Source organism: Urocampus carinirostris, chromosome 7 (assembly GCF_059441175.1).
Source record: "Urocampus carinirostris isolate Australia breed hairy pipefish chromosome 7, RoL_Ucar_1.0, whole genome shotgun sequence".
Lineage (NCBI taxonomy): Eukaryota > Metazoa > Chordata > Actinopteri > Syngnathiformes > Syngnathidae > Urocampus > Urocampus carinirostris.
This window is the reverse complement of record NC_142355.1, coordinates 26,111,565-26,138,664: the sequence shown is the minus strand read 5'-3', so window position 1 is coordinate 26,138,664 and position 27,100 is coordinate 26,111,565. Positions and strand designations below refer to the sequence as shown.

General features: G+C 39.7%; 1 protein-coding gene across 1 annotated transcript in view; it reads right to left on the bottom strand.

Annotated features, from left to right (window-relative positions):
• LOC148362805 (A disintegrin and metalloproteinase with thrombospondin motifs 20) overlaps window positions 1-27,100 on the bottom strand; it is a 164,641-nt gene that overhangs the window by 9,340 nt on the left and 128,201 nt on the right. The window contains exons 29-33 of the mRNA XM_088340373.1: window positions 22,748-22,915; window positions 18,276-18,449; window positions 14,045-14,215; window positions 13,763-13,966; window positions 12,235-12,364 (exon numbers count right to left, since the gene is read on the bottom strand). Coding sequence (XP_088196499.1) covers window positions 12,235-12,364; window positions 13,763-13,966; window positions 14,045-14,215; window positions 18,276-18,449; window positions 22,748-22,915 — 847 coding nt within the window. The remainder of the gene's footprint in view (window positions 1-12,234; window positions 12,365-13,762; window positions 13,967-14,044; window positions 14,216-18,275; window positions 18,450-22,747; window positions 22,916-27,100) is intronic.

Sequence of the window (27,100 nt, the reverse complement as noted above, 5' to 3'; positions counted from 1 at the left end):
ATCCTCCACGAAATCCGTAAATTACGGCAAGAACACACTGAAGCAGCAAAGGAGAGCAAGAATGCGATGATAAGACTGGAAAAGAGCATCGAAGAACTTCTGGAGCGCACTGTGTTGCTGGAGCGGAGGGTGGAAAGCATGGAGGAGCTACATGCTAACACGGAAGAGCGAACGTCAAAACTAGAGCAATTAACGGTCTCCTTGCTCCAACAAACCACCAAACTAGCAACAAAGTGTGAGGACTTGGAGTCGAGATCACGACGGAACAACATTAGGATACATGGGATTCCCGAGGGTGCCGAGAGAAACGACACAATCGGCTTCATAACAAACTTTATTAAATCGAACATTCCGACAACCGAACATATGGATGTGCGCATTGAGAGGGCACACCGCTCACTGGGGAACAAGTTTCTAGGTAAAGCACTGCCACGGGCAATTATCGTACGTTTCACCGATTACATAGTGAAAGAATCCGTAATGAAAGAAGCATGGAAGCAGAAGACAACGTACGAAGGCAAGACCGTTTACTTCAACCAAGATTACACCACAGAAATCCAAAAAAAGAGGAAACAAGTAAGGGACGTTATCAAAAAGTTAAAGGAAAAGAACGTAAAGGCACAATCACCATATCCCGCCCAGCTGAAGATGTTTTTGGACTCAGGAATAAGAACATTCTGTACACTGATGGAGGCAGCAACATTGCTAAAAGAAATGGGGATCGAAGTGGAAGAGGACAACACGGAGACACTGCAAAAGATGTTGTCAAAGAACATTTGGACCACAGTGACCGGAATCGAGAGGAAGACAAGGGAACACCCCCATCATAGAAGGTGACTTACAAGCTCCTATGGAGCAAAACGAAGCCATATTCGGATTTGGGGAGAAAGAGTAAGGACCATATATGCCCTTTCTATTATAAATTCAATAAGTTAGAAGTAAGTAAAATACCAAGTAAAATTGTTATCTTTAAATTAAAACAATGTATGTATATATATTGGCATAGAGCTACTTTAAAATATTTAGTTAGTTATAATTATGGACGACGGTACAAAAGTTGTTCACGCACTGAGTGCATATTTCCAGGAGGGTAGCCACAACTCTCCAATTGGACTCTTGGAAGACATGGGTTTTTGTTTTTTGGGTGTGTTTTTTTTCTTTTTGGTGGGAAATTATGTGTGCTTGTCAATATGTTTGTTAGTAATTTGGTTTGTTTTGTCAATGGAGGTGTTAGTAATTAATGTAGTGTTTCTGTATGCTTCAAAAATCAGACTCAATACAAAGCATGAGCAATCTAAATATTGTTTCATATAATGTACATGGGCTAAACCACCCCATCAAGAGAAAAAAGATATTGAATCAACTCAAGACATTGCAGAGCTCAATAGCCTTATTACAAGAGACACATTTGACCGAGATTGAACATAAGAAGCTAAAAAGAGAATGGGTGAACCAGGTGTTCTACGCATCCTATGGTAAAAGGAGGGGAGTAGCAATTTTACTTGGAAAAGGGGTGGCGTTTAAAGTCGAAAAAGAAGTGAAGGACAATCTGGGGCGATATATAATGATTATAGGGTCAATGGCCGGTAGGGAAATATCAATAATGAATGTTTATGCACCAGTTGAGGAAAAGGGGACTTTTTTTCAAGTATTAGCTAAAGTAATAACCAACTGTGCGAAGGGAATGTTACTTATAGGAGGTGACTTTAACACTGTACAGAATTGCAAAGTGGACAAGTATCCTTCAGTACATGGAACAAATACAAAGACGTCGAGGATGTTAAATAACATAACTAAAGAATTGGGATTGATAGATCCATGGAGAGAGAAGAATCCCCAAACTAAAGACTATACTTTCTATTCAAACCCGCATGGCAGCTACTCGAGAATTGATTACTTTTACATTTCAAGACAACATATGCATACAGTAGTAGAGTGTGGTATAGAGAATATTACTATAAGTGACCATTCTCCAATTACTTTGAAATTAAGTTTAGACAATGAACCCCATTTTAGGTATTGGAGGATGAATGTATCTCTCCTCTCAGATAAAAACGTAGTACAGGAAATAAAACGGTGTATAAAAGAATATTTCCAAATCAATGACAACAATGAGGTTTCTCCAACAATACTATGGGAAGGAGGGAAAGCTGTAATAAGGGGGAAATTAATAGAAATATCGTCCCGGCTGAAACGAATACGCTTAAAGAATCAGAAGGAATTGGAGGATAAGATTAAGGAACTAGAAGAAGAACATAAAAAAACACCAAATGAATCCAGATTACAGGTATTAAAAACAACCAGAAGCAAATTAGATGAACTTTTGACAAATAAAGCAGAAGGGGCTCTGCGCTTTGTGAACCAGAGATACTATGAAATGGGCAATAGAGCCAGTCGACTGCTAGCCTTCCAACTTAAAAAGGCCCAAACAGATAGAATTATATCACAAATAAAACATCCTATCTCTAAACAATGTTTAGTAAAACCCAAAGGTATAGCAGAAGCATTTGCAGATTATTATAAAGAATTATACAAGGACTCAGAAAATGACTTAGATAACTACACGGCACAAAACTTTTTAGGAAAACTACATTTACCAACACTAACAGGGGGGGATACATTAGAAATTATTCGCCCCATTACAAAACAGGAAATACAAGATACAATAAATAACTTAAAAATAAATAAATCACCAGGAACGGATGGATTCCCAGGGGTGTTCTACAAAAGCTTTAAGGAAGAATTAACAACATGGCGGCGCGACTACACGCAGCGGCTGATGTCCCTCCAGTAAATCTTTTTACTTTAAGTGTTCTTTTTTCTCTCATCTTTTCTTTTATAAATACCTGTTCGGCAACTATCACCTTAAGTCGCCAGGAACTTATTAACCTGGGTCAAAGATTAGATTTCGACTCATTTCACGATTACAACACCAACAACAACATCCCAAAGGACATACGAAGACCACCGGGATCTCCCTGGGTTACCTGCCCGCCCATCAAGCGACGGAGACGGCGGAGGGAACGTAAACAAAAACGAGGCTCTCGGGGAGGCCTAGCGAAGAAGCTAAAAAGACGACCACACCGACAAGCGCTTCCGAGTATCTTCCTGACCAACGCCAGATCCATCGTACACAAAATCAGTGAGCTTGAGCTGCGGATAGCTACCAACAACTTCGTACGGAATAGCAACATTTTTGTGATTACGGAGTCATGGCTTGACCCGCGGATCCCCGACGCTGCAGTTCAGCTAGCAGGACGCACGCTACACCGATACGACCGCAACGAAGACTCCGGCAAAAAAAGAGGTGGGGGACTATGCATTTACGTACATAATGCGTGGTGCAATAACAGCAGAATTATTGATGCACACTGCTCGCCCGATCTAGAGTTTCTGGCGGTATCGTGTAGACCATTCTATATACCGCGAGAGATAACCGTGCTCATTGTGATAGCTGTTTACATTCCTCCGGATGCTAACGCTAGCACAGCGCTAAACCTTCTACTCGCCGCTATAAACATCCAACAGCTTGCACACCCCGACGGAGCTTTCATTATCGCTGGCGACTTTAATAAGGCATGTTTAAGGACTGTTCTTCCAAAATTCCATCAATATGTGAACTGTGCAACAAGGGGTGAAAAAACTTTGGACCGCGTTTACAGCAACCTCAGAAACGCATACAAAGCTTCCCCCCTCCCCCACCTAGTAAATTCGGATCACCTATGCCTATCCCTTACCCCCTCATACACCCCCATCCGAAGGAAAACAAAACCTGTAACGAGGACAATACAAACGTGGCCTGAGGGAGCCCTCTCCAAGCTGCAGGACTGTTTTGATCAAACTTGCTGGGAGGTATTTGAACACCATGACCTCCAGAAATTCACTGACACGGTTTTATCCTACATCCGTTACTGCACGGATGAAGTCACAGTATATAAAAAAATCAAAAACTACCCAAATCAAAAACCCTGGATGTCCAGCGAGGTGCGCACCCTCCTCAAACACCGCAACACCGCCTTCAGGTCTGGAGACAAGGCTCTTTACGGGATGGCCAGGGCTGACCTGAAGAGAGGCATCAAGGAAGCAAAAGCAGCCTACACAAGGAGGATCGAGCACCTCTTCGCTGGAAATGACCCGAGGAGGATGTGGCAGGGCCTCCAACACATCACCAACTTCAGAGGCCACAACCTGGCAGCTGTTGAGGCTGAGGCTTCACTAGCTGAGGACCTTAATCAGTTCTTCGCTCGCTTTGAAGCTGGTAGGCCACAAACAGCCACATCACACCTACCAACAACCAGCAGCAACTCTCTCACATTTCAGGAGCACGAAGTTAGGCGTGCGCTGAATACCATAAACCCCAGGAAGGCAACTGGCCCGGATGGAGTACCAGGGAGGGTACTCAGGGACTGTTCCAATCCGCTGGCTGGGGTCTTCACCACCATCTTCAACCGGTCCCTGTCACAGGCGACCGTCCCACCTTGCCTCAAAACCTCCACCATCATTCCCATCCCCAAAAAGTCAGCAGTGGAAAGCCTCAACGACTACAGGCCTGTAGCTCTTACGCCTGTGGTCATGAAGTGCTTCGAGAGGTTAGTGTCCCGGCACATCAAAAACTCCCTGCCACTCACACTGGACCCCCACCAGTTTGCCTACAGGGCAAACCGCTCCACTGACGACGCCATAAACACAGCACTTCACACCGTGCTGAAACACCTGGACCACCGGGGGAGCTACGTCAGAATGCTCTTTCTGGACTTCAGCTCAGCCTTCAACACCATTATCCCGGAGATCCTGGTGGAGAAACTTGCACACCTAGGACTCTCTCCCTCCATCTGCCACTGGATAATGGACTTCCTCTCCAACCGCCCACAGTCGGTGAAACTCGGTACCCACGTCTCTCCCACCCTAACACTGAACACTGGCTCCCCCCAAGGTTGTGCACTGAGCCCCCTGCTTTTCACCCTCTACAGCTCCGACTGCTCACCGACCCACCCCACAAACACTATAATTAAGTTCGCTGACGATACCACCTTGATCGGCCTCATCTCTGAAGGGGACGAGGCGGCATACAGGGATGAGGTGGAGTCACTTTCAACGTGGTGTTCGGAAAACCACCTCATATTGAACACCACAAAAACAAAAGAACTGATTCTGGATTTCAGAAGGAATGGCAGGAATCCAGCACCACTCACCATAAAAGGAGACTGTGTAGAGAGAGTCCACTCTTTCAAATTTCTGGGTGTGCACATATCCGACGACCTCTCCTGGTCTGCAAACACCAGAGCGGTGGTAGGGAAGGCCCAGCAGCGACTGCACTTCCTGAGATTGCTCAGGAAAAATAACCTAAAACAGCAGTTGCAGGTGTCCTTCTACAAAGCCACAGTGGAGAGCATCCTAACATACTGCATCACGGTGTGGTATGCTGGGTGCACAGCAGCAGACAGGAAAAAGCTCCAGAGGATCATCAAAACAGCCCAGAGAATCGTCGGCTGCTCTCTGCCCAGTCTGGAGGACATTGCCTGCTCTCGCTACCTCAGCAGAGCAGAAAACATCATCATGGACTTTTCTCACCCCGGCCACCACCTCTTCGACCTGCTGCCTTCCGGCAAGCGCTACAGGTCACACAAAGCAAAAACAAACAGACTCAGAGACAGCTTCTTCCCCACAGCCATTACCACCCTAAACAGACACCGCACAAAAAAACTGAAAACTGTTGCAAAAAACTACCTCACACGAATGTAAAATGGTACTCACGTACATGCTGTCTGCACTATGTTTGTTCACTGCTCAAAACAGACACAGCACAAAAACCTGAAAACTTGTGCCAACACTACCTCATACGAATATAATGGTACTAATGTCTATGTTCTTGCACATGTCGACTGCACTACGTTTACTGCTCACCTTGCACAATGTCTGACCATTTCCTTTTTTCTGCACTATGTTGTCTATGTTTGCACCAATGCATATGCTGACTATTTTTTGCACTATGATGACTTTGCACCAAATGCAATATTGCACAACCCTTACGATACCAACGGTATCACGACAACACTGTATGTAACATCCCACATGCCGACATTTCTTGTGTAAATACCATGTAAATTATAACTATAGCCTTATCCCCCTTGTTTTATAACCTTATCTTCTCCGTTCCTTTATCTTCTTGGCTCATACCTCATTGTGAATGTGTAAAACTGGAGTGTCATGCCCAATTTCGTTGTCACAATATGTTAACCCATTTTGTAACAATGACAATAAAGGTATATTCTATTCTTCTAACACCAGTACTGCAGAAAGTATTTAACTATGCTCTAACAAAAGGAGATCCCCCCAAATCATGGTCGGAAGCCATCATAACAGTCCTGCACAAAGAAGGAAAAGACCCAATATTGTGTGAAAGCTATAGACCAGTTAGTTTACTTTGTAATGATCTAAAAATTCTTACAAGCATACTGGCAAAAAGAATGCAGAAATTTATAGCGAAATTAATTAGAAATGATCAAACAGGGTTTATTCCGGGAAGGCAGGGTGCAAACAATATTAGGAGGATACTAAACATAATTACGAGCACAAAATCTAAGACCCAACCCTCGATGTTACTGAGCTTGGATGCACAAAAAGCTTTCGATAGGGTGAAATGGAGCTTCTTACATCAATCACTTATAGCTTTTGGCTTCCCTCCAATATTTGTTGAATGGGTGAAAATTATCTATAAAAATCCGAAATCTCGTCTTAGAGTAAATGGTCACTGTTCAGATTTCTTTGAAATCAAAAGAGGAGTCCGGCAAGGGGATTGCTTAAGCCCACTCTTGTTTGCAATAAGCATAGAACCACTCGCAGAATCAATTAGACAAAATGAGCAAATAAGGGGGATATTGGATGAAGGAGGAACAGAACATAAAATATCATTGTTTGCAGACGACCTGTTGGTAATGCTGAAGGAACCTTCGTTATCAATACCACCACTGTTGGAGAGCCTTAAAATATATGGAGAAGTAGCTGGGTATTCAAATAATGAGAGCAAATCAATAGCAATGATGATATCAGGAAAATGTCCAACAGATGTGATTGAAAGGTTTGATTTTAAATGGACAAATAAAGGGTTTAAATATTTGGGGGTGACCATTACACCACATTCCACACAGCTGTTTGATGCAAATTATGGAATGTTGATAAAAGAAATAAGGAAAGATTTGGAAAAATGGGAAATTTTGCCCTTAAGTCTTATCGGCAGGATAGAAACAATCAGAATGAACATATTACCAAGACTATTATTTCTGTTTCAATCCCTTCCAATTCTGATCCCGGCATCCACATTTAAAATGTTAAATAAGTTAATAGCAAAATTCCTTTGGCAAAACAAGAAACCTAGAATAAAATACAAAACCCTGTTAGCTCCTAAAGAAAAGGGGGGCCTAGACCTACCCAATATTAAATATTACTATTGGGCAGCTCAAATTAAAGCACTCATCTTGTGGATTACTACAGACAAAGATGCGATATGGGTGGACATGGAGCAACGATCTTGTCCAAATATGCTGGTGGAATCGTTACCATACATATCAGTCACGAGGTGGAAGAAATTAAAAATCCAGAATGAATGGATTAAGGGAACTATTAAAACTTGGTCAACAATACAAAAAAAATTAAAAATATCAAGATCTGTGAATAGGGCTACCAAAATAGCGAAAAATCCAGACTTTAAACCTGGGGGTATGGAGGTAGGGTTTCAAAAATGGGCCCAAAAAGGACTGATGTTGATTACCCAAGTATTGGAAGCACAGGCAATGAAATCATTCGAACAACTCCAACAAGAGTTTGACCTACCCAGAAATGATTTTTACAAATATTTGCAACTAAGGCATTACCTCCAGAAACACGAGGAATGGGGGAAAATATGTAAGGAGCCAACTAAGGTAGAGGAATTATTAATATCGTATACAAAAGGACAATCAATAAAGGGGGTTATATCAAAACTATATAAAGCCCTGAGAATGGATCTCAGTAATGAGGACATGGCAGTTAAGGAAAAATGGGAACAAAAAAACTAATGTAGCGATAAAAGACAACGAATGGGAAAAAACATTGAAAGAGGGACACAAAATAACCAACAGCCCGACATGGAGGGAGTTTGAATGGAAAGTAAAAATGCGATTCTTCTATACACCCTCTATCACTTCAAAATATAAAAATACCTCAAATCTATGCTGGCGTAACTGTGGGGGGGTCGGTGACTTTACGCATATTTTCTGGAATTGCCCTGTAATATTAAATTTTTGGAGAAGTATCCAGAGAGAAATAAAATTAATCACGGGCTGGGAGTTGCGGTTGGACCCAAAGGTTTACGTAATAGGAATTTTGCCAGGAGAATTACTATCTGGTCAACAGAAATATATACTAAGGGTAATGCTTCTGGTAGCAAAGAAAATGATCACAGTGTCCTGGCTGAAACCACAACCTCCTGACATAAAACAATGGAGAGACAAATTAAAGCAAATGTACATTATGGAAAAAATCACTGCAAAACTTCAACTGAAACTTGACCAATTTGAGAAAAGATGGAAGCCTATCACACAAATTTTACTTGATGTCTAAACACCTCCCCCTATTTATTATGTGTTTTTTTTTTTTTTTTTTTTTTTTTTTTTTGGGTGTATATTTTGATTTATTATTTTATATATATATATATATATATTTGTGTATATATATGTGTATATATATATATATATATATATATATATATAGATGTTTCTTTTTGTATGGATGTATTGTATGAACATTTATTCTTCCTTTCTATTAATAGTATTTTTTTTCTTTGTTGTTTCTTCTGTTATTTATGAGTGTGTCAAGTGTATATATTTTGTGTTGATGTATGATGGAGGAATCAAACCTCTGTCAAAATTGGTGTGAGAAATAAAAAGTTAAAAAAAAAAAAAAAAAAAAAAAAAAAAAAACATTTTTAGGCATTTTTTAAGGGGCGTCCCTACTTCGTGGTTCCACGTTCGCAGGTTCAGAGCTTCACAAGTCTAAAAAATAATAATAATAAAATTAAATAAAAAAAAAAATATATATATAAAAAATGCTTGAGTATAGCTATATATATATATTTTTTTTTAAGCATTTTTGAGGGGGCGCCGCTACTTCGCGGATTTGCTCTTTTCGCGGGTGGTTTTGGTCACCATTAACCGCGATAACCGAGGGATTACTGTATACACATACATACATATACATACATATATATATATATATATATATATATATATATATATATATATATATATACATATATATATATATATATACACATGTACACATTCATACATACAAATATACACATACATACATAGATACATACATACATACATACACGCAAGAAGAATACAGTACAGTTACATTTTCAGTGATTGCACTGCTATTGCACTGGCTTGAGAACAGGCCCCTTCAATAAACTATTTGGTCTATGTCAGAAGAGGTTGCCAGTCATATAAATAAAACCTTTAATGATGGAATAAAAACAGCAACATGATGAATGTATGTTTCCTTAAATGGCGAGTTGCTATTTTAAACGTTTCACCATGTGTGTCGACACGAGTCCCTCGGCGGCCATCCCGCGCTGATTAGCGTTAATTCTTGAGCGCCGTACTGGCTCCGATCCGAGCATATCGTTTTAATCCGGCCGCGGACTAGCTTGGCAGAGGCCGGACGGGCGAACGCGCAAAAACTGGCCGGCTGCCGATTGGCAAAAAGTTCAGGGTGAAGGAACCGTTAACCGTGTTATAGAAAAAAAGGATTTAGTTACAGTTACTAGTTACTTCATTTAACCTTAATGTGGTTTAAGGGTCTCCAGTGACTCGTTGAAGGTTAATAAAAATAATAATAAAAGATGTGTCTCAGGGACCATAAAATCAAATTACAATATGGATAGATGGTTATGCATATATATAATTTTTGTTAGGGTGTTGTATTAACTATATTGAGTGATAGTTCTTTCCATGTAAATGGTCTGCATTTATATAGCGTTTTTCAAGTCACTGAAGACAGACCACCAAAAGCACTTTCCCTTTTATACACATTAACTAACCGATAGCAGCAGCATCTAAGAAAGGCAACTACCTGTTCATCGGGGGCATTCAGTGTCTTGCCACACTTCGACATATAACACGGAGAGAGCCGGGAATCGAACCTGAGACATCTTGATCCCAAGACGACGAGCGCTTTACCTACTGCCACCCCAGATTTGTTCACCTTTTATGTGTCATGATTACTCATTGCCCTTACCTGTGCCCGCTCGTTTGGCGCCAGCTGTAGCTTGTTGCCTGATTAATTCCCCTCCTATTTATACCCAGTACGCCAGTCTCGCCCTGTCAATCCGTCAGCGAACCTCTGCATACGCAAGGCAATCACTTTGATTCTGGCTCTCGTCAGTCCCGTTTTTCATCGGGATACCACTCGTCTGTAACTGATTTCCATTTGTCTCTGGCTATCACCCGTTTTGTCCTTCTGACCACGCTCTGATCTTCCGCTCCGGCTATGACCCGTTTTTGACCACCGATCACGCTCTGATCTCCCGCTCCGGCCTGTTTTTGACCGCCGACCTCGCTCTGATCTCCCGCTCCGGCTAACGACCTGTTTTGGACCACCGACCATGCTCTGATCCCCCGCTCCGGCTATTGACACGTTTTGCACGTTTGACCACACTACGATCTCCTGCTCCGGGAGATCCACTTCCGTATTCCGATCACGCTTACTTCCCTTGTCCAGCGAGCAGCGGATCACTGGCGTTTGTTTTCCTCTATTTCTCAATAAACTTGTGAGTAAACGTTACGCATCTGGGTCCTTCTCCTGTCCTGGTCTTGACAACTTTGTACGAATTTCCTGTATCTGTGATTTACATATGCAATCTTTAATCTTACCTGTACATTTATCTAGACATATATTTGATTTACTCAAGATCTAAAAATCGTATTTATTTTTTAGACAAATCTCTCTCCATAATGGTTTTAGGTAAAAATCACAATAATATGCAGCTTCCATTTTCAGTTGCAGGAAGTTCCTTCCATTACAATTAACCTTTGGAAAACGCTACCTTAATTTTTTGCATGGCCCATAATAAATGTACATAGTCGATACGTAATCCTTCCAAAAATACACATTTTAAAGTGTCCTGTTTAGGTGAAGCATTCACCTGTCCTTTTGGGTGCGACACATAGGCGGATATGACACTTAATAATATAATGGAGTACAGACTAATGCCAGCTGCAGTTAGTCACAAGGGCAAAGCAAAATCACCAGAGACTAATGTCAGGCGTCATTTTCAAGCAGATTTGTTCAGAAATATGGCAATCATGTCAAGCATTTACAATCACTTTATCCAAAATGTAAGCACTTTTCAACCCTTGAAAACGCAAAATTGAAATTCAACCTTTTTCAAGGATTACAAGCACTCGTTTTGGTGGTCATGACTAAGTTAGACCTCTGGTCAAAATTGACCCACTAACAAGGGTTAGCGGCGCAAATTCCTAAAACAGCATAAGAGTTAAACAATAGTTCCGGTACGTCCTTCAAATTACTGACACCCAAAGGTAGCGTGTTACTCTGAAGCCAATTCCACTGAATTAATGATAAAAGAGTGCTGAATTTTGGTCTTTTTTAAGCCGTTTTAAGGAGTTGGCTCCAATGTGAGTACTTTCAGAATTACACGTTACTTTGGGTGTCAGTAATTTGAGGGAAGTACCGCAACTACTGTTTAACTCTCATTTGCGTTTTCAAGGACTGAAAAGCGCTTACATTTTGCATTTTGTATGGGAAAATACGACAGTTTGTAAGGGCATGGAGCCGTGGAGGTTGACAGGTTTGTGATTGTTAGTGTTGGGTAACAGGTTACTTTGTGAGGGAAGATCAAAGCACAGAAGACACCATAATTTGTCGTGTTTTTAAGTAGGGGAGTATCGCACCATGTTGTAACGACAGTTGAGTTAAATGTTATTTCAAACACATTACAGTACTCAATACTGAGTAAAGTAATTCCGTTGTAAGGCATTAGCCTAAACATGGCCGATAAGACCCACGGAGCGTTTGCACGAGCCTGAATCGACATTCTGGCTAATGTGTCAAAAGCGAGCGGGTTTCTATAAACACAATCAGATACGGTGTTGGCCAACGTACACAACACAGTCAATTTGATATCATTACTGCAAGGAAGGGTGGTGGGTGGGTGATTTTTCGACTTACATTCCTGCAGTTGACACGCAGCTTGAGTCTCGGGTCTTGGGGAGGCACGGCAGTGCTTGGACGCGGTTCCTTTGGAGGTCACGCACTCCACGATGCGCTCCATCACTCCCGCACCGCACGTTTGGGAGCACTGCCGTCCAAACAATCGGCGAACATTTGTTAGTATGCCGCAGCACAGAGTTGTAGAACTCAATCATGATATGTTTATCTAATTATCATTTGATATTTTACAATGCTATTAAAAAAAGAGGAGGGTAGGCATAACGTACATACAACCCCAAGCAAAGAGTTTCAGTCTTGGACAAGTACTCACTCCAATATTTTATTCCATAGAAAAATCTCAGATCACTAGCATGAAACAATCGTAAGTTCATTCCAAAGTTCAACATGTTGGTATTCAGGAACACTAAATTAAGAAAAAAGATTGAAATTGTCAGTAAATGTTACTTTTATAGAGCAAGTACAGGGAAATATGGAATCACTCCATTCTGAGGAAAAAAATATGGACTCATGAAAATCAGACAAATAAATGACAATCAAAACATATCGCTAGTATTTAGTTGCACTACCTTTGGCTTTTATGACAGCTTGCAGTCTCTGAGGCATGAACTTGATGAGTCAAAGCATAAACGATTGTTTCCTTTTAGCTTTCCCATATGAAAATTCAATTTCCTTTAGGCCATTTTGCACAGTTCTGTCACATACATTGACTCTAACCTCCTCCCATTTCCTCTTCATTTGTCTTGTTTCTGTTATCAAGACATAGGGCCTTTTGTTGCTTGTCTTGAAGCCTATGTGTCTTCCTTGGCCTACCAGAAGGCTTGATTTGAAACACCTGTCTTTGATACAGCTGACTGTGAACAGCCCACATCTTAGCTATATAAATGCAGATCATTTTCATTTAATTTCATCTTTGGCAACCATACGAGTAGAGTCACATTCTTAAAGAAGTTTAATCTTGACTTTTGTCTCAAGGGAAATCTCTCTTGTTGGAGCCATGATTCTTGCCAATCCACTTAGTCCAGGAGTCAACCAAGGTGTGATAACTGCACTGTTTTTAACTTCTCACTGACAAGCAGACTTAATCCAAGCCAAGTTCCCAATTAAGAAAAGCAAATTGACTGGGTGTGTCCTTATTATCTACTCAAAATGCACTGATTCCATATTTTTTTCCTCAGAATAGAGTGATTCCACATTTGTTTCTCTGCACTTGCTCTATAAAAGTAACATTTACCGACCATTGCAATGTTTTCTTTTTTTGTGTGTTTCTGAAGGCCAATATTTCGCACTTTAGAATGAACTAATTGTTTCATGTTTGTGATCTGAGTTTTTTCTACATAATGCAATGTCTGAGTGAAGGCTTGCCAAAGTTTGGTGATTCCATACTTTTTGCTAAAAGTTGTAGAACGTTAAAAAGTTAAGAAGCAAGAGGCGACAAAACAAGGAAGAAAAAAGGATGTTTAAAACTAATTATTTCAGTCCTTAAAATGCAACAAGGTGCAAAAGTCAACATTTTTCTCATGCTTACCTTGCTCCACGGCCCGACCTTCCAATAGGAAGCTTGCGGGCAGTCCTTAAGGAGACACGGCCTGGTACCAGGGAGGCGAGGCTCCGAGCATTCGGTTTGGGCGGCGTCCGGACGGGCGGCGTAGGAGTGCAAAGCCTGAGAGGAAGCTGTCCTAGTGCAAGACACCCGGCGCTGCTGGTAGCCGACGCCACAGCTAGCGGAACACTGGTGCAGGGTGAAACCGATTCAAAAATCGATTCCATGCTCAGGTAGACATTGCATCTTCTGGTTTAAAGTTCTTACCTGCGACCACTGCCCAGCGGTCCACAAATAGCGGCACAGCGCCCCCTTGCATGGCTGCCGGGACAGCGGGCGGGTTGATGGCTCGCAGTAATCGTCCGGAGCTGGCGTCATATGCGGGCCAACACAGCTCACCTCCCTGTTCCTCACACCGTCCCCACAGGTCGCGTTACACTGTAGTCCAAAACAGGACAACGTCAGAACTTAGCAGCCCGATGGGGGCGCTGTTGGCCTTGGGGCCCGTTTCCAGGCCCAAACAGCTGGGGCCGCTTAAGGACCCGACATGTGCGACTATAAAAACAGATCAGCTGATTTCCCTCAGCACCACTGATGATTTAGAGGAGCGTTTATGTGGCTGTAAATGAGAAGTGATGGAAAGCCTCGCTTTTTCTGATGCTTTTGAATGCTCAGGGCAAAGTCCTGGTGGGGCCTTCGTTACCACCCAGAAAAACTGGTCAAAAAGACGTTAATGCCAAGTTTTAGTCAAAAAGAAATTTATCTTCGAAAAAAAAGAGGTTGAAAAGACGTCTTGTTGAAGGTTAAATCAGGACCGTATTAGATGAGTTAAATACTTTTCAGACAAAATTTGTTTCAAATTAGACCTGATCCAATTGAGCCCAAAATCCAACATCCAAGACATGTCTACCACTGGGTGGGTTATCCTTACAATTTTCTTTTATTTTGGCGGCAAGTTCATTTTTTGGGGGGCTGGTTTTACATTAACTGATTTGAATCTTGATCTAGTTTTGTTGTTACCTGCAATAGAGTCGCAGAAATTAATCAAATAGTCGAAAACTAGTCGTTTAACAAATCAATCTGTATTTTTTTTAATAGAAATGTAAACGTCTTGATATTTTACAGATTCTCCAAAATTTAGAAATTCAACTTATGAAAGTGACTATGTGTCAATATATTATTGTTTTTAATGTTAAACAACCTTTACATTAAACAATAATAGAACAATAATTATTTTTAATAATATTTATAGGTTTAATTAATATGAATAAACTGTCTGATGTGAATAAAACAAAGCACACAATTCAGTAAATGTTTGTTTTTTTCCAAAATATAGGTCATAACCACACACATTTGTTTACTTATTTGTTTGTTCATTTATTAAATCATTTATGAATTTATGTATTATCTTTTTTATTTGTCCGTTCATTTATCAATAGATTGATTTATTCATTTATTTAGGTATTGATTTATTTTGTACCAACTCAAAATATAAATAATATCCATTTAAATTAGGTTTTTTTCACATTTATTTACTTCTTTACAGTATTTTTTAATTAATCTACATATTAGTTTATTCATATATTATTTATTCATTTATTCATTTGTTTTATTGTATTATTATTTACATATTGAAAATATGGATAATATTCATACCAATATTAGTATTTATTGAAAAAATGTATTTATGTGTGTTACCTGTATAATTTGGAGGCATAAAAGCAAAAGGTTATGGTTGAAAAAAATCTTGGATTTTGTTTTTAGTTTATCTAATCAACTGATAAAATAATCCACAAATTAATCAACTAACAATATTGGCTCGTAGCAGTTTTCAGTGTGTTTCTGATTCCTTTTTAGAGTCCTCTGCCATTTTGCGGCACGTTTTTTAGGGTCCCTAAATGTCATTAACATAGCAGGACATCACTATCTATTTATTGTCTGCTGAGTGAGCCCGCATACATTTTACTGTAGGGTTGAGGTAAAGTCTCCTAAGGATTTTTGTTTTTTATGTGACTGAATGATTGCAAAAACCGGACTGGTTCTCTAGGCAACGTATGTCGGCATCCTGGCATGGCAACAATACATTAAAAAGAAAGCTTGAAGGTGTGTGTAACAATTGTGGGGATTACCGTATTTTCCACTCTACAAGGCGCACCAGATTATAAGGTGCACTCCCCAAAATAGTCTTTTGACATTTAGTTTTCATATATAAGGCGCTATAAACTACAAGGTGCAAGGAATTAAAACTACAGTAAGAGCTACCATCTTTATCCTTATGGTATACAATAACGCAATGATTGATCAGTCAAAATATGCCGCTGACAAAAGTTGTAAATCACTGTATGCAATGGGATTTGAACCCAGGTTGCGGCAGTGAGCAGGGTTTGTACACCTTTTTCATGACCAAATGTAAGCACTTTTTCAAAACATTTAATGCCAGTTTTCCAATTTATCAAGTACCCGGCATGTTAGTCTTTTCACCTGTCCTCTCGGGCATGACGTACAGGGGGCAATGACGCTTCACATGACAGCGCCATACAGATGAATGCCATCTGGTATAATAAGTCTCAAGGGAAGAATAAAATGCAATGGCAAAGCAGAGCCACTAGAGCAAGCGTGTCGACATTGCTTTTTGAGCACACTTGATTTATTTTTCTTCATTTAATGTGTGGTCTTTCGAGTCAGACTGCCAAGGAACGTGGCAACAATTTTAAGCATTTGAAAGCACCTCACCCAAAATTCAAACACTTTTCAAATCCTAAAAACATTAAAATTGAAGCATTTTCAAGGATTTGGGCCTGATCTTACCTCAAGTCAGCATTCTCATCGCTGTGACTCGGTGAGGGTGGGGAGGATTACTTTAAAAACGTAATCCAATATAGTTACTAGTTACCTGTTAAAAAATGTAAATAGTAATAGAATCCAAATACTATACTATTGAAGTCATGTAACTTGATTATTGTAGATTACTTTTGAGTTACATCACTATCAAATCTGCTACTAAAAGACAAAAAAAACAATATGAATAAAATTATGAAATCGTAATCAAGATAAATGAACAATATAACCTTGAAAAGAAATGTAAGGAAAGCTAGGTTAGGTAGTTGCTTGAAGTCCTACACAAAAGCGATCAAATGTTCAATGACTAGACAAATGTATAAAAATATTGGCTACACGTGGGAGACCGGATTGACCCCTCAAAATAATATCAGTAAAGACAAATATTGACCTAATCTCTGCCGTGTAGGTATTATGGCATATTTCTTCACAACCAAACCTCTCACTGACAATCAGCACCGACCACATTTTGATCTACCGTCCCGGCTTACGACTCGTTTTTTGATCCCGACCGTGTTTTGCTCTCCTGTCCCGGCCATCGACCTGTTTTTCCGTCTACGACGCTATGATCTCCCGCTCCGGAATATCCACTGACAAAAACGTTCCAATTCTGAGAGCGGCTTGCTTCCCGCGTCCAGCGAGCACCGGATCGCGGGCGCTGCCTTTGCTCTTTATCTCAATGAACGTTACGCATGTGGGTTATAATTCCGTTCTGGTCGTGACAGTCTCGTGATCAAGTTTAAGATTTATGGACGCCAAACCTCTTGAAAATATTCAGAATTACTGGGCTAATTTAAACATGCTCAATCCATAACAATATGTACAGTGATCTAATATTGGATTTTGAATATAAATAACTGCTAGATTCAAAAAGAAGATAATTTATAAATTGACTAAATGTCCCTGAACACACCATTAAGGCACACATTTTAGAAATCTCGCAAAACTGTAGGCTCGTGCCGTTCAACAAAATGAGTGCCACATTGAAGGAGAAATAAAATACTGACAAAAAGAAAAAGTTCTTTTACCTGCAACACGTTCTGCCAAACAGGCAGTGGTTGATAAATTGCCCCTCTGTACTATCAAGACAACAGATGTGTGTAAATCAAAGGTGGGTAGAGTAGTCAAAAATGTTACTCAAGTAAAAGTACTGATACTTCAAAATTATATTACTCGTGTAGAAGTAAAAGTAGTCATCCAAATACATACCTGAGTAAAAGTAAAAAAGTACTTGGCGATAAAATTGAGTACTGAGTAACTGTAGCAACGTCGTATTTATCTACTTTTTTGAAACAACCAATCAGATCATTTAATTATCAAAGTCCATCCAATCAACAAAAAATTAATCTGTTTAGCATTTGAGAGCACCTTTTTAATCTGTTACTTTCTAACCCTGGACCAGGGTTCAATTCTCGTTGCATATAATACATTGCGATTATGGTCAGCAGCTTTCCGATTGATCAATCATTGCACAAATACAGTAGTATACTGTAACACCTTGTGTAGTAACACACAGGTATAAAACTGTATGGATTTTCCAATCTTATCAACCTTATTTTGCGGTACACTAGTTTATAAGGCGTACTTTCACATTTCTAGCCAATTTATAGCCCAGAGAATACGGTACTTCCAATTGTTTGGTCTACTGGTCCCTACTTACTTCCTTCCAGGGAGCGGACATCCAAGTGTACGGCGTGCATTCTTGTGCCTGGCATTGCTGGACGACGGGAGGCCGTGACGGAGCGTGGCATAGATCTTCCCTGACCTTTCCGCTTCCTTTCAGCCTGCAGTAGACGCTTCGGCTCTGGAGTCCTGCTCCACATGAGACCGAGCACTGGTGACGTCAACGGACACGTAGACAAAAGAATAAGAAAAAGAATGAAATGCTTGCATCTGATTAGGTTGAGTTGAACTGTGGGTGTAATACTGTGAAAAAAAATCTAAAAGGAACAGGGTGTGTTATTTGACCACCAGATGTCGCTGTATTGTGTAGTGTAGGTGTGAGCAGACTTATCATTTTATTTTTCTTATCCATCTGTATCTACAGCAGAGGCCTCAAACTCAACTAAGATGATGAGGTTGGGCGAAATCTGTTTATTCACAAAATAAGCTCTGAAGAAACCGTCCATCCATCCATCCAACCATCCATCCATTATTTGCACTGCTTATCCTCAGTAGTGTCACATAAAAATAATAATAATAATAATTTCCTTTGTATTGTCATTCTTTGTAACAATGTACACAGAACGAAATGTCGATACACCTGACCCGTTGTAGCGAGTCGATGCAGCCGCAGCCAGAGGGCGCCGCCATTATACCAATTAGGTATGTCTCGGCCGAGGCGCGAACGAGCGACCTCACATGGGTGCTGGAGCCCATCCCAGATATCTTCGGGCAGTGGACATAGACACTCACAACTCTCTCGCTCATTCACACATAGGGACAATTTGAACCGGCCAATTATCATGCATGTTTTTGGGAATGTGGGAGGAAACCAGAGTGCCTGGAGAAAACCCATACAAGCACGGGGAGAATATGCAAACTCCGCACAGGAAGGCTGGCAGCTGTATTTGATTACATGACCCCAGGGCAGTGCCGCGGACGCGCTAACCTCTCAGCCGCTGTGCAGCCCTAGAAACCATTCCAATGTTCTCAAATATCTTGTTTAAATTTTGCGACACATGATAAGATTTTTAAAATAAAAACATTGAAAATTATATTCCTAAAAAAAATCCATTAATAATAAATGAATCCATGCTCCATGCGTAGGATATATGAAAGGGACAGTGTGTATTATTTGACCACAAGATGTAGCTGTGTTGAGTAATGCAACCGAAAACAAGTGGTATAAAACACGAGGAAGAATAAAAACTACAGAGAGTGATCAAATCCCACCATTTTTTCTCTACATTTTTTGCTAGCCTTTCACAAGGTTATTGGTTTTTGAAAGTATCACAGCAGCAACATGGCAGACAATTATGTCAGCCCCTTCAAGGTGAACCAAATGTTATGTGGAAATCATTATTTAATCATTAGCTAAGATTCAGAAAAAAATACCATGTGGAAACATGCTAATCAATGGCTTACATTGGCTAATAAGCGCGATGATATGTTTTAACTTTTCAGTTCATGAATTCTGTTTGTGATTTCTGCATAGAGTGATTGTATACACTTTAGGTATTTTATCTTACTTTAATATATATTTTGTCCTTTCCCCTACTTTTTATATCTGTTCTTTTACTGTATTTTACGAATGGAAACATGCTAATCATTAGCTAACATTGTATTTTGTTTTTTAACTAACAAGGTTTTTGCAAAGTGTTCTTCAACCATAATAACCTTGCCTGCAACAGAGTGTTTTGCTTTCTGTAAACACATCAAGTCCCACGATTTATAAAAGGCACACTGTTAAACATTTGACTACTAAATGTGGCTGTATTGTCATCATTGACACTATCGAGATCGTTCCATTCGGGCCTCAGTGCTGTGGAATGCTCTGCCCCCTGAGATTCGATTTGCAACCTCAGTAGAACTGTTTAAATCTAGGCGTATATTTCATGTTGACAATATGTGTGTATTATTTGTTTTTGCAACATCCATTGCAGCCTGGTCATCCTGGAAGGGGGATGACCTCATGTCCGGTCCCTTCTAAAGGTTTCTTCATTTTCCTTATGTTGAGGTTTTTGAGTTTTTCCTTGCCCTCATGTAGGTTTTAGATCAGGGGATGGTGTCATAATAGTCTGTGGCTTGCTATAATATGTGGTCTTTGAAACCCTTTGAGACTCCTCATTATCAAGGGCTATACAAATAAACATGACTTGACTTAACTTCTATTTTTCCCCACACTATTTAGGACAAATCTGCCTTCGTAGCCTAGGTTATTTAGTAAAAGTAAAAGACTCAGGGGAGGGTTTTTAGAACAAGTTGGAATTTTGTTAACTAAGGTGTGGGTCCCTCACTATTCTCCTTGCAAGTTTAAAATCCATTGATGATTGATGTTTCTGTCCTTATTTTGAATGTCTACTAAACTATCAACTGAACAATAATATTAATGGATCAGGTTCAAAATGAGGTGGCACTGTGACTGACTGGTTAGCATGTCTACCTCACAGTTCAGAGGTCCTGGGTTCAATTCTCCCAGTGTGGAGTGCGGCGTTTCATTACTAAAAAAATGAAACTCAGCCTGTCACCTAAGGCAAACAAATCCAGTAAAAAGCCTGCAAGATCAGCAGGAGGACTAGTGTCACACGCATAGACAGGAAGAAGGATTTTCACGCTCGCCGGCGGTTCTGAGAGGACCCTGATTGCTTCCAGAAGAAGAGGAGGAGACCCACAAAAGAGATGGCGGAAATGGATCTCTGGGGATTTTAGTTATTCCAGTGCGAGGAGGGGGCTGGGTGGGCTATGAGGTCTGCATGTATTGTGCTTTAAGGCCATCACACTCTGTGCTTAGCACAAAACTCATGACGTGTCATTTCTTTTCGGGCTGCTACCTCCCTGACTTTTGATGTATTTGACGCGGCACATTCAGAAAGAACGTCAAAGGCGCTGATACAGAAATTCTTATACAAGTAGGGAATGATTTTGTCTTTTGAGGAGAATTCAGGAAAAAACGGCTTGCATTTGTTTAAGGATAAAAGAGACAAGAAGTGTTTAACAGTGCGCCAATTAGATAAGTTCAAAAAACAAATATTTCCATGTAAAATATTCCTGTTTTAATTTTGCTCATTGCCATTATTTATTTGTATTGTTTTACTAGAAATAATCTATAAATTCACTATAAATCATCGAGAACTTCAATATCTTAAAATTATTTTTCAAATTAAAATCAATATTAGAAATCAGCTAAATAGTCTTGAAAAAGGATTTTTCCCGCTTATTTTCAGTGTGTGATTTAATATTTTCTTATTTTTTCTCTAGGAATTTATTGAAATATTCTTGTAAAATTTAAGATAAAAAAACATTAAAATTAATTGAAACGATCTGCCAGCAAGAGTGAAACATTTTTGTTTTCTTTCTTACTTTGATCATTTTTTCTGACAAAGTGTAAATATCATTATTTGCTTTTTAAAAATATTTTTCAAATGCATTTTCTCATCTCATCTCATCTCATTAGCTACACCGCTTATCCTCAGTAGGGTCGCGGGGGTGCTGGAGCCCATCCCAGCAATCATCGGGCAGTGGGCAGTGGACACCCTGAACTGGTTGCCAGCCAATCGCAGGGCACCTGGGGACAGACAACTCACTCGCTCATTCACACCTAGGGACAATTTGGACCGGCCAATTAACCTGAAATGCATGTTTTTGGAATGTGGGAGGAAACCGGAGTGCCCGGAGGAAACCCACGCAAGCACGGGGAGAACATACAAACTCCGCACAGGAAGTCTGGAGCTGGATTTGAACCCACGCAGGAGGTTCCCAAGACATGAACTGTGCCGCATATGCGCTAACCACTGCGCCGCCGTGCTTCAAATGCATTTTATGAAATAAAAAAAATAATCCTTAAAATTAATGAATATATTTGCCAGAAAAAAAAGGAAAATTTAGCTTGGAATTATAATGTTTCATTATTCATCTATACTTTGGAATGCAGGGCGAGAACATTGAAATGGTTTCTGGGGCTGCACGGCGGGTGAGTGGTTAGCGCGTTTTTGGCGCTCTTCTGATGTCATGGGATCAAATCCAGCTACCAGCCTTACTGTGAGGAGTTTGCATGTTTTCCCCGTGCTTGCGTGTTCTTTTCCGGGCATTCCGGTTTCTTCCCACATTCTAAAAGGTAAATTGTAAGGTTAAGTGGTCGGTCTAAATTGTCCCTAGGTGTGAATAAGCGAGTGAGTTGTCTGTCTCTGTGTGCCCTGCGACCGGCTGGCAACCAGTTCAAGTTGTCCCCTGCCCACTACCCGAGGTGAGCTGGTATGGGCTTCGGCACCCCAACCACCCCACTGAGGATAAGTGGTGCATGATATCACTTAATTTTTTTCAGACAGGTACCAATAACAAGAGTAATCATCGATTCAATATACCGAATCAATAAGCAGCTAAATAAAATGTTGCAGTAGTGGTGAAAGTTGTCTGTGTTAAAATTTCAGGATAAAGCTACTGGAAAAAAATGTACTGGCCCATTTTGCATACCTTGCTCCACTTGTTGGTTTTCCATGCCGGGCACCCTCGGGCCCGACAGGTTGTCTCAGTCCTGGGCCGAGCAAGGGGACCGCAGTGTTCCTCTTGGATTTTGGTTCGATTCCCATCAACGCAGACGATCTCGCGTTGCTTGATGCCCCGCCCACAGCTCACCGAACACTACGAGGAAAGGAGACAATTTAATTTCTCCTTTAAGTAACATAGGGAAGGGTTAGCGCGCTAAGAGTCTAGGAGGTAAACAATACGCCTAATTATATATAAAACTTTAATTTTTTCGATATTTTCTTCACTATAAATGCGACTTACACTTCAGGTGCAATTTACATGTAAAATTATTAACACATTTTCATAGAGTTGAGTTTTACTTTTTTACTACCAGTATATCGTTTCACATGTTATTTTAACACTAAACCACAAGAGGGCACTCTAAGCCTGTGTTGACAATTTCAAATTTGCCCTGTTGTGGGGCGCCAGGGGGTTCATTTTTCGGCACAAAACCCGTACCTTATAAAAACAGCTGACCTCAACAAAAAAGGAATCGAAAAGAAAATCACAATTTGCAGAGTACAAGCTGCAAATAGTGAATTATTCAGTCAAAAATGGTAACGGGTCAGCAGAAAGAAAGTTTGGGGTTAGCGAGAAGTGGAGGTGAAAATGAGTGACGTAAGCAACTTAGAAGTGGAAGGAGGAAGCGGCGCATCGTCAACCACATGAGTTGGTGGAGTTGTTTAATATCGACACCGAGGATAAAGATTTCATTGGATTTAGTGGTTTGGAGTGAAACTGATTTGGTGAGCATATTATTAATGGTAAAGTTATCTGAATAATATGTTACGTTGTTACTGACGTTACCAGGCATGTCAGTCATGTAATGTTAGTATACCGTACACTTATTCAGCCTGTTGTTCTCTCTTCTATTTTTAATTGCCTTTGAAAATGACATTTATGTTTTTGGTATTGGATATTATTAAATTAATTTCCCCCCAAAATGCGACTTATACTCCGGAGCAACTTACAGTCCTTAAATTACGGGACATATTCCATCAAATGTGCTCGTTTAGTTTCTATCCTATATTCATTTGTTGGGCTTAATTGATGTCCTTATGGTTAGCTCATCTGCCTTTTGACTTTTGAGGTTTGGGAAATACCCTGCCTCTTGACCAAAAGCAGGAGGCATGGGCTCAAAGTCACCCGCGAGCAAAGCAGGATCCAAAAAAATAATAATTGCTTGGCCTGCATACCCAGCAATTGTGCACAACCGGGTCTGTCTTTCTAGGAGGTTTGCATGTAGCCAATTAGGGTTGGTTTTACGCAAGAACAGTTTGGACACATAAGGGAAAACTTTGCCTGTGCACACTGTCAGACTTAGGTAAAACACAAATAAAAAGTATTCTTCCAGTAAAATTTAGCAGATAATTAAGCTCATTTAAAGTATTTACTTTTTTATCATAAAGTTTTTCGAGCAAGGATTGTAAAATAAAAAGAATAGATTACAGTAAAATATTACAAATAGAATAATTTTTCAATGTAAAATGGTCATATTTTTTAATGAGCTTAGTTTGCTTAGTTTAAGTATTATTAAAGAATATGTTAAGATAGTAATTTAAGCTAACGCTTTAAGAAATGGACAATGAAAGTTAAATCGGGAAAAAAACATCTTTCTACGCAAAATGTTTTTGCTTTTTAAAGGTACTGTCCGTAACTTCCAAAATATTCTAGTTGCTGGTGTCCATCTTCTGTCTGAAATCATCATTACAGCCTCTGTCAAACTGCTTGTCGCACTCAAATAAACTCTTAATTTTTCATCTTTTTGGGGGTTTGCGTTGGTATTCGGACTGTATTTGAAGCAGTCATTTTCTTGTTTTCACCATTTTCATCCTCAAATAAATGAAAACAACAACAACGCGCCTAAAATCACTCTCCTCCCCCATTCACCCTGCCTACTTTCGTCAAGTCTAATGCGCTGAGTGGCCGGAACACAGATGATCAAAGTAAAATAAAAGCACATAGACGCAACGAAAAATAAAGCATAAAGGCTCTTTGAACTCAGCTGGGCAGTGTTAACACATACTTTTGGGGGGAATTTTTAACTTTCTTAAGACACCTCAATCGACTCACTCCGCCCTTAAATTATGTCTATTTATTTTATTAAATGAGATCAGTGTTCTTGGAGTCTTAAGTATTTTTTTGGCCAATTTTAATATATTTCCTTCTATAATGCTTACAGATGTACACAGCAAAAATAAGAAAATAATTACTAAAACTGTGAGCATATTTTTGCAGGGGCAAAGAAATCCAAACTTTGTATACCATAACAATGGTAAAAAAAAAATTGTGGGTTATACAGAATGGAGACATCAAAAGTATCCTTTACACAATAAATAGGAAAATAATTATGTCATTATTCCTTCTCAATCATGTTTTCCCTATTTTAGGTAATTGTCTTTTTTATACAACCATATATTTTCTTTTTTCCTACTTATAAAATTATATTTTTCAGGTATAATAAAACGTTTCTTAGATAAAAACCGAGGGGAAACATTCTTAACTGGGAAAAAAAAATGCAGCAAAATTATCTGCCTTCATTGTGGGTTATAATGGAGACATCAAACGTATCTAATTCACAATAAATAGGAATATTATTTGGTCAAATTCCTCCTCCACCATATTTTCCATATTTTAGGTAATTTTCTTTCTCATATAACTATTTCTTTTCCTTTTTTCCCACTTTTATGAATTATATTTGGCCGGGTATTTGAACATATTTATGAGATAAAAAACAGAAATAAGCATTCCAAACTGGGCGGGAAAAGCAAAATGATCTGCCTTTTTTGTGGGTTATAAAGGAGACATCAAAAGTATCTAATACAAATAAATAATTATTGTTCATAATGCCTCCCCCCCACACATCTGTTGTTGGATATCAGAGTAACATAAGCCATACTAGGCATTGTGCAACAAAACCGAGTCAATTTAAAAGAATGGATAATTGGGGACAGGATGGTTAGGAACAACTCTTTGAAGATGATCATCATTCACTAAATCACATGAAATATTAAATGTTGAAAAAAACCTGACGTGCTTGTTGTGGTCACTGGGTTTCCTGCCACATTTCATGGCCAAGTGAGCATGCTTCAAACACCTCAAGTCAGCTCAATAACCCACAGTGCGTCCTGCTATTTAACCCATAAACAAAATGAGGACTACGAGGAGCTCCTGTAAACCGACCAGGTCCAAACATGTCGAGACCATCATCTGGTACCAATAAGGAACCCTGAAGAACTTCAGGAAGGGGTTACAAAGCGGATGAGTCTTTCTAGGGCCAGACGGATATTTAGGCTATTTTTTGCTCGGAGGCCTCCCTTTGAGATCCGGCTTCACGAGACACGGCGTATTCTCTCGGCCTCGCCTTATTTTCCAGTCCAGGTCATTCGCATAATATGGCATTGTCCTCCTAATGATGATCTCAGAAAGTTGCATAACAACTGACACAAGACAAGGGCACTCATGGAAAACCTCCTACTCGTACGTTTCTGGATCGGTTGCTAGTCAATCGTGGGGCACTCAGAGAATTACAACTAATCGCTCAACCCTAACGGCGGGCATGATAATCAAGAGTAGATCGACACGGTCAGTACCTGCTTCAATAAAACGATTAATCGACAACACACTCATAATCAAAAGTGCTCATTATTTAGATGCCTTGTGTAAATCCGCAGAATTTCAGTTGCTTAAAAGTGAATAAAGATCTATTCTTGGTTTCTCCGATCAAGCGTCACAAATAACTAATGGATTAGGGTTTGCATGATTTTGGAAAATAACCTAATTGCGATTTTTCAGACCAGTATTCCAATTTCGATGCGATTTTTGATTGTAAAAGAAAAGTGCATTTTCTGAGCTAATTTTTGTTTTTTGTAAGTAGTTAACCATATTGACTGGCTTTAACCTTAAGAAACATTGCCCTCTTTTGGAGAGCTTTGTCCGGTTTGCAGTCTGCTCACACGTGGGTGTTTGGCATCGCGTACTGCTTCCAAACGGCCTTGCTTTTACTGGCTAGGGACGTTAAAACTTGCCTCTGACTGCCTGGCGCAATTAAAAACCAAATTTTGAGAATTACAACTGATAAAATTATCAATCTACTATGAATGTTATCCTTTGCAATTCTTTAAAACAAGGTACTTTTTAAATGCACAAAAAGCTAAACAATTCTGTCAAGTCACTGCTTGATGCTATGGTCAAGTGGCATTTTACTATTTTTAACCTATACTTTATATTTCACCATTTTTTAGGGTAATCATTTTTTGCAGTCTTTTTTCAAGACCAACACTGATACAGATTAATATA